This window comes from Ornithodoros turicata, unplaced genomic scaffold (assembly GCF_037126465.1).
Source record: "Ornithodoros turicata isolate Travis unplaced genomic scaffold, ASM3712646v1 ctg00000746.1, whole genome shotgun sequence".
NCBI lineage: Eukaryota > Metazoa > Arthropoda > Arachnida > Ixodida > Argasidae > Ornithodoros > Ornithodoros turicata.
This window is the reverse complement of record NW_026999400.1, coordinates 1,166,871-1,175,153: the sequence shown is the minus strand read 5'-3', so window position 1 is coordinate 1,175,153 and position 8,283 is coordinate 1,166,871. Positions and strand designations below refer to the sequence as shown.

Genomic DNA, 8,283 nt, shown 5'->3' with positions numbered 1-8,283 from the left:
AAATGTAATGTAATGTCACTTTACATTATGTAGCATAGATTGTCATCTTTCAATGCCGTTACCACGATAAGTGACCACCAGTGGGAGGAGCTTACGAACATGTTAGTGCCACGAAGCAAATGTGGCTTTCGCAAACACTGGGCACTGACACGGGACATTAATTGATATGCATGATGTGGGCAGGTTCTGCTGCCCCATTAACCTGCTCCGAGATACTTAGATGCTCCTCTGATGTGCTTGTGATAACTCATAGCAGCTGCAGCAGACGGTGGGCTGCTAGAGACACATCAGATCACAATTTACAACAAAGGAAGTGCGAATAGAGGACTACATTGCAGAGCCCCTAGTTTAGTTCTGTTACACTGTGTCAAAATTATTCAACTACCAACAAGTTATACACACCCTAATGACCTATTCAACCATCTTTATTGATAATCTTTGCTGCTGGGCATCAGCTTTTAGCTGTTCCCGCGAATATATCGAAATGCATTTTGAAGCAGCATAACAATCGTTAAATTTACATTATGCATGCGTATAAACACTCTCTAAAATTTTTATAAAATGTCAACTTATGCTCAACAATATAATACACTTGCGTAGCTGCTACGCGTGAACTATGTACAATACGTACTATGTGCATACTTGGCCCTGTGCTTCACAAACTAAATACTTTATTTAATAAACAGGACCATCTGCATGCAACAAGGACTGCAAGGTGCAACATTGCACATATACGTAATTTACTCAGTAAGAAATAAACTGGTGCCTTGCATCTACGGACGTGTAGAAGAGGATGTAAGCATTCCGTTTCTGGAAGGCAAGAAAAATCCATTAGGCATCCTAACAGGCGGAGTAGTTACCAAAAGACTCACATCAGATTCTGACAGAATGACTTCTGAAACAGAAGAGTCATCGTACATGTACCATCCTCCTCTTGGGCCAGCACGGCAGTATCCGATATCTAAAATGTAAAATCAAAGTAGATTTCATCCATCTTCTCGAGTCTACATGGCATGTAAAAGCACAGACCACCACATAAAACGTTAGAGCTGTTAATGGAACCCCAGACACAACCCTGAAAGTGCTTGTTGATAATGGTGAATATTTGTAGTGTCCCGCTCTTGTCGCCCCCCCCCCCCCCCCAAACTGCTTCATCCGGTATTTCTTCATATGCCAAACGTCTCCGCGCTCTCATGCACGACCTTGTTTTCCGCGATTCCGCGGAATTCCGAATTAATCACGGAGTCCTTCGTTTGGCACAGAATTTCACGGAATCCCTTATTTTTAGGAATATGCGGATATTCCAGTTCTCGAATTCGAATCGAATATCGATCACTCAAAGTATTCGATTCGCGAATCGAATACCCAATATTCGGGTTTCCGGATATTCCAATATTCGACGAATACGAACGACACGTCCCGGAACTGGGCTTCACCTGACGCTTCCGTGCATGAGGTGAAGCCCGCCCTACAAATCTAAAGCCTACTTTACGAAATTGTTCATGCAGCAGGACAAACACAGACAGATTGTAGTTTAGCATAAGATAATGTAGCCCAAGTTTATTGTGCGTACTTCGCATGAGGAAGGGGCAGCGTCCCTCCCGTGTGCAGTTTAGCGGTGGCAGTGGGGGATTTTAATTTGATGTCTGTGAGGTTGCCTTCAAAAAGTTAAGACTCTTAAATAATTCCTACAGCCCAGGAAAAAAAAAGGGTGTCGCAAAGATGTAACTTCCCCAGGGCATATATTGTAAACTACTTCCTATAAAGTTCCTATAAACTCTGTAGATGCTGAAAGATCTGTCAGCAGGTATAAAATGACTGCAGGCGACAGGCCGCATCAGAGGAGAACACAAGATATCATGTATGTAATGTTGAGCCACAACAGTGCTTTCAATCTGTAATTTCGTAAAATATTTTTGTTCCCACATTATCCAAGAAAATAAAGTGTTTCCCGTTTCAAACAGCCACGTTTACGGCCACTCAGTTAAGGAGGGGAGGGTCCTCTTTGCAGCAAGGCTATCAACATCATTTATTTGCCTATCGCACTTCTCGTACCTAGCACGATCATTAAAGGTTCAGCTGGGCACTTGCCTGTCCCCCGAAGAGTTGTTATTCCTTTAGTGCCCCAACAATGCCTTTGAAAAAGTACTTTGAAGGGCGAGCAGATGGGAAGCAACAATTTGACCATAATATCAGAGTTATCGTTATATCCAAGATCATTATAAACAGGTTCGACAGTACTATGTTTTTCCAGTTGACTATGTTTATGCAATGCAACAGCTCACACATTTTAAGTAGCGCATTCTGTAGTATTCTTATTATTGCTTACAGTGACCAGCTGCCAAAGTTCCATAGTGGTTCTGAAAAATAGATAATGAACATATTAAATCGCAAGCAAGGCATGCACAGTACAGCATCACTTGCGAGCTTGGTGAGAAGTATATGCTGAAACCACTAACGATAAATACATGGGATATGTCAGCACAGGGCTGCCGGCTATGACTACGGCAAAATACTGAGTACTGCAGTACGACGTACTGCAAACTACTGAGTCGCAAACTACTGAATAATTTCAAATCAAATATGAATAGAAGTCGAATAACCCTGCAGACACCAGCGTCACACCGATTCACGCCGTGGCCTCGGGCCCAAAATAGACCTTACGCCACCGGCACAAAAAAAGTTATGTCGACACACATCTCTGCGTGAGATACGAAAAATACACCCTGCTTCAGACAGAACGGTGACACCTACCAAAAGAAGGCCGGCACGCCTGTTAACACGACACAGCTTTTCCCCCGATTCTCGGTGCAAATACAAATTCAGCGATACCATTTGCAGCACACGCAACAAACGTGCTTTAGAATATGGCAAGTGTGGTCTGACAGAAACAGAAAGACTGATTTGAACACAATATTCGAAAAAGTATCAAATATATGTTCGAATATCACTACTATTTGATTATATACAGAAGCCGCCACTGAAGATTTTTGTTTAAGTTTAATTTGTACAAGCTTTCGCGTGGAGGTCCACGCTTCCTCAGGTACAAGCCATAGTGGTACAACAATACCTGTACTACTTCGTAAATACTTTGTACCTGAGGAAGCGTGGACCTCCACGCGAAAGCTTGTACAAATTAAACTTAACCAAAAATCTTCAGCGTCGGCTTCTGTATTTTGTTTATGTGATCTACAGGACTTGACTCCCCTCTTCGTATACGCTTCTAGTATTTGATTCAACAATCGAATCGAAAATACAACTATTCTCCTCTATATATATATTAAAAAATTTCAAACAATAGCACAGCCTAGCATAGCCCTAATAGTTTAGTGACGGCTGCTACAGCTCAGAACGCAACAGCATAACTATGGCGCTAGGTTACGCCAGAACAGGTACACGGTTAAAGCTTACCAAGAAAGCATATAAATCGTAGGGGGGCCGTCGCTGTGTCTCAACACGGGTGTGATCGACGTACTCGTTCATGTCGAAATTGGAGATGGGGAAGTGGACATAAGTCTGCAGCTTTTTGCTCTGCCACGCTCCTTCGCAACGAAATCTGAGACAATGTGAGTAAAAACATTCCCATATGAGAAACACATTCCAAACTCCTAGCTAGTATTCTCGTGAGACCAACCTGTTGAACTGAATTATGAGAATTTTCGGAAGCCTAGCAATGATCATGCGCTTCTCCGCTTTTCTCTTCTGCTTGCAAACGGGACAGTCCCAAGCTGCCTCTCCCGACATTTTTTCAGCCTCTAAGAAGAGCTTCAAACAGTCCTGCAGAGAAAAAGGGTGGTGGCTTGTAGATGATGAGGTACGTGTTGATGTGGTACACACTACTGCATATAGAGGGTGTCCCAGCTAAGTGTATACCTGATATCGTAGCCGTTTCCAGAACAAAAATCCATTTGATAGATTGCCCGCAAAAAGTTAGTGAACGAACGCCATTTTTTTCTTTATTTTGTTCATTGAGCTTCTTAGAAGACGCGTCTTTCCTTCATCCCCAATGTGAGAGGGAGAAAGAGCACACTATCGCCTCTCGCGTCCTGGAAAAAGATTAAAAGGAAACAGAACATGCAACCCAAGATAAGGCCAGTTCCGATACCGTCACCCGATACATTTGTTTTTGTTTTGTTTCCGCAAGTTAAAGCTCATCTTCGACGCATGAGGCGGCACTGTACTCCTTCCCCCTCTCACGTTGGGGATGAAGGAAATACGCGTCTGCGAAGATGCGCAATGAGCAAAATAAAGAAAAAAATGGCATTCCTTCACTAATTTTTTGCGGGCGATCTATGGAACGGATTTTTGTTCTGAAAACGGCTACGATATCAGGTGACTGAAAGGAACAGATGTTCTCATTGGGACAACTTTGTAGCTTTTATAATTAACAATTTAATTAAGGAAAGTTAATTAAGACATTGCCTTTAGACTTTTCTAATGCCCTCCTAGGGAGTGCCCTTCAACATATGCTATATTGCAATTGATTTCATCTTGGAAAAAGTGTTCTATATATTTTTAAGAAATCTGTATACACTTAGCTGGGACACCCTGTATAGAGCCTGAAGTTTTCGGGAAATATTTTTTTTTAATTTGGAGGGTAAAAATCGGGTAAATAAAGTTCATGCGAATATGGGAGGAAACACTTCCAGTATGCTAAATTCAGGGAGAAATCGGGCTCAGTTTGGTACAAACTGTGATGTAACTACATTTGCTGCCAAACAAGTTAGTGTGCATTCCTCCGGACTTCTCAGTGAGGGCAATTTGCCGGGTAAAAATCGGGTTTCACCCTATAGAGGCAGCCTTCAATTCGGGGTGCAAATTCGGGGAAGAATCTGGTTTAACCCTAAAACTTCAGGCTGTATGCATACACAGTTGCGGACCAATTTTTACTCCCAATTTTTATTAACGTCATTTCGGGTAAAACTACACTAATCCAAAAGATCGAAAACTAACAGAATTTGCCCAAGTATAAACTCAGCACTGATCCAGGCACTGGTGAACACTAAATACCATATTTGACCACGTATAACGCGAGGTTCTTCACTTCGAGAATGAGCCCTTAAGGCGAACTCATGCGATCTAGTCACGTTCGGTTCTGGTGATGGATGGCGGCACCGTCAGAAAATTGTTTTCTTTGTTTTGCTTTCCTCCAACGCTCTAAGGAAGTGATGTAATCGACACCAGCGTTGCAGAACATGCTAGCAAACGACAAAACCATTATTTTCATTCGTAGGGATCTGGAAAACTGCAGTAAGTTTGTCAAATTTATTGATTGCAATAAATTCCTAGACTGTTACTGTAGGGAATGACATAATTTTGGCCCAGATATCGCGGCCGTGCGTGCCGAGAGAAGCGATTTTGTTGCATCTCCCATAGACTCCCATGTACTGAAAATTTGACAAACTTTAATTCGCCAAAAATCAGTGCATTCGCATAAGGCCTTCAAAGATGTGTCAGTCCCTAGATAAACTTGAGAGAAACAGACCTGTACCTGTTTAGTGTAGAAATTTAGCTAGATTTACAAAAACCCTGGGAATAAAAATTCCCTATAGACTTCCTTAAGAAGGGAGTCCGCCAAATAAATGAGGTCGTATTATATGCGGTAGCAGGGCGCTGCACTCACGATCACAGGCCTCTCACCCTCAGCATTTCCAACTGCCCTTCCCAGCTCCGCAGCGTGACACAGCCAAGTACTGAGAGAGGGTGAAGGGAAAGTGTGTCACACTTTCACGGTGCTCAGCTGCTTTGGACACATATGTTAGCAAAACTGAAAGTGACTTGAAGAACAACAACTTTATGGCAAAAGTGACTCGAAAATATTGCCCACACTGCGAAATTCAAAACACAAGCTATGTTGGAAGCTGAGAGTCGGGCCAGCCATGTCATGTGACAGGGATGACAATGGACGCTCGTGGAGATGGAGCTCGAGAGATGCGCTGTTCTGTTCTGAATGTGAAGCAGCACGATTATACCGTTAAATCGTCTATCCCTCTGGCCTGTCTCAATTCAAATGGTGAAACCTTCTTGACTGGCGCAGTCGACAGGATGCCAGAAGGGTCTTCGCTGGGACCTGCACACCCGATGTGCAGATGTGCACACCAGCATCCCGATGATACGAATCGCACGGGGTAGCGGAAAAAACTCGTATCATCCGAAATTCGTATCAAACGAATTAAAACAGAAATAAAAATTGAGGCAAGAAAATAGACAGTGACTGTCCATGTGCCATTACTGTCAGTGAAAGAGGCCGGTCGTAACGCTTTTATGTCTCCGTTTCTGGCCAATAGTGCCAAAATTCGCGAGATGACTCAAAAGACCCAGCACGTGCTTTTCCACCCGCGAGTCGCGCGACAGTGTTCTAAAGCGAGCTTCTCCTAAAGCACGCAGGCGTTAGGCGAAGCCGACTTGCGGAATGGTGACTCGTATTGTTGCGAGAAATTGTCCTGATATGTTCCCTCCACCTGTTTCTGTCGCTGTTTTCCGCCAGTGCGATGTCACGCAGCTTCGCGGTTTATTGGTGGGAGGGGGGAGGTAAAAACAGAGATAAGGTGATAAGGTTCCGGGCCGCGTAAACCCTTATCTCCTCCTCCACCACCACCAAAGGGACCCAAGCAGCACAATGTACTGAAAGTCGAGTGCAATAGGGGTTGACGGTACGTGTCTTATCAATGTTCCTTAGTTTCAAGAGTCTGTTCAAGGTCTTCCATCTACCCGTCCACCCCTATTGCACTCGACTTTCAGTACATTGTGCTGCTTGGGGAGAGCCATTGCTTGCATTGCGCAACATGACGTAAGGCAGTTCGTGGTGAAGACGGTAAGGATCTCCCTCCCTTTTCGAAAGCCGGAGCAGCATGACTCGTGCGCTCTCGCGTCACGGGGGAACGACCTCTGTCGCATCCTCGGCTCGTTCGTATCAACGGAACTCTAATAGATGGGGAGAATAGGCATTCTCGCCAGGACCGGAAAATAATTCGTATCATCGTGGTTCTACTGTAGCTGGAAAGCAAGACCGCTGGAACGTAGAGGACGACTCACGTATAAAGTCCAGGTCGCTGCAAACTCTAAGCACAAGCGTTGCAACCCAAATGAAAACAATTTAGGCCGAATGAGTGCAGGGAGTGTAGAGCCACCACGCACTGATCAAGTGGATTCAATAACACGTCAGCATCTAGCAAGTTCGGCGTGAACGAGTCAAACATTTGCCGTTGGCATCAGGACGGACATTGCTGTTCTCCTCTATCATGACGATCCTCGTCAGACACGCGATAGCGACGTCGCATACTAGAGTCACTAAATAGGGGTACAGAGTATAGCATTCCTTTCCGCGCCGGAGCCGCCGTTCGGTGTCCGCGATTGGCCCGATCGTGTCACGTGGTTTCTCTTTCCAAGAACGCACCGTCCATGTTGATTCCCTTCCATCCAAAACCCGGTTTCCTCGGTTGCGAACTGGCTCGAATGCGCACTGTTCTCCGGCAGAGAAGGGGGAGATTGGTGTCCCATTGCTAGATGACGTGGCCACGCCGGACCCAAGATGGCGGTGTCGCTGGCCGGCGTGGCTCAGTGTCGCTACTCTGCTCCCTATTTAGTGACTCTATCGCAAACAAGCAAGCAAGCAGCGCAGCGGCGAGTGGTGATACATGACGTTCTTGCTCAATAAATCTCCTGGAAAGTGTTCGTATCTGATTGACTTCTGTCCAGCATCGGCAGTTTTAACTATTCCTGCACGGAAACTGTGTGTTCTCTTTTTCACTTTATTTCTCTCCCGAAAATCCGCTCTTTCACACAGTACCATCAGATTTTACCATATACAGTCGCCGTCCAATTTTTTGGACTCGGCAGGGATCGCGCAAAAGTCCAAATAATCGAGCGGTCCGAAAAAACGAATTTCGCTTCAAAAGTCAACTTTATTAAGTGCTAGTAGGCCGGAAAAAGTTGTCTATGCTTTCCTAACTGGTAGTCTTTCATCGCTGCCTGAAAACATCGGCTTCTACTTTCATTTACATCTACATTCTACCGCTGCTACTTTTCGAAGCGATATTGTATACAGGCGAAAGCGCCGCAGTCGCCATCGTTGGTTCAGAGTTTGATGGATGCGCTGGGAGGCGGTACGTCGTCGATATCCCAAACACGTGGAGGGAACATATCAGGACAACTTCTGGCAACATTAGGCGTCACCATTCCGCAAGTCGGCTTCACCTAACGCCCGGGTGCTTTAGGTGAAGCTCGCTTGACTTTGCAGGCGGACAGCACGTGCTCGGCTTCGCGGAGCGCCACGACAGGAGT

General features: G+C 44.9%; 1 protein-coding gene across 2 annotated transcripts in view; it reads right to left on the bottom strand.

The window, feature by feature from the left end:
- Positions 1-407: 407 nt before the first annotated feature.
- The window catches only part of LOC135374745 (ubiquitin carboxyl-terminal hydrolase 8-like), a 29,540-nt gene continuing 21,664 nt past the window's right edge, over positions 408-8,283 (bottom strand). For both annotated transcript variants that reach the window (XM_064607670.1, XM_064607671.1), the window contains exons 19-23: positions 3,635-3,777; positions 3,412-3,556; positions 2,330-2,360; positions 873-961; positions 408-810 (exon numbers count right to left, since the gene is read on the bottom strand). In XM_064607670.1, coding sequence (XP_064463740.1) covers positions 745-810; positions 873-961; positions 2,330-2,360; positions 3,412-3,556; positions 3,635-3,777 — 474 coding nt within the window. In that variant the 3' untranslated portion in view covers positions 408-744. The remainder of the gene's footprint in view (positions 811-872; positions 962-2,329; positions 2,361-3,411; positions 3,557-3,634; positions 3,778-8,283) is intronic.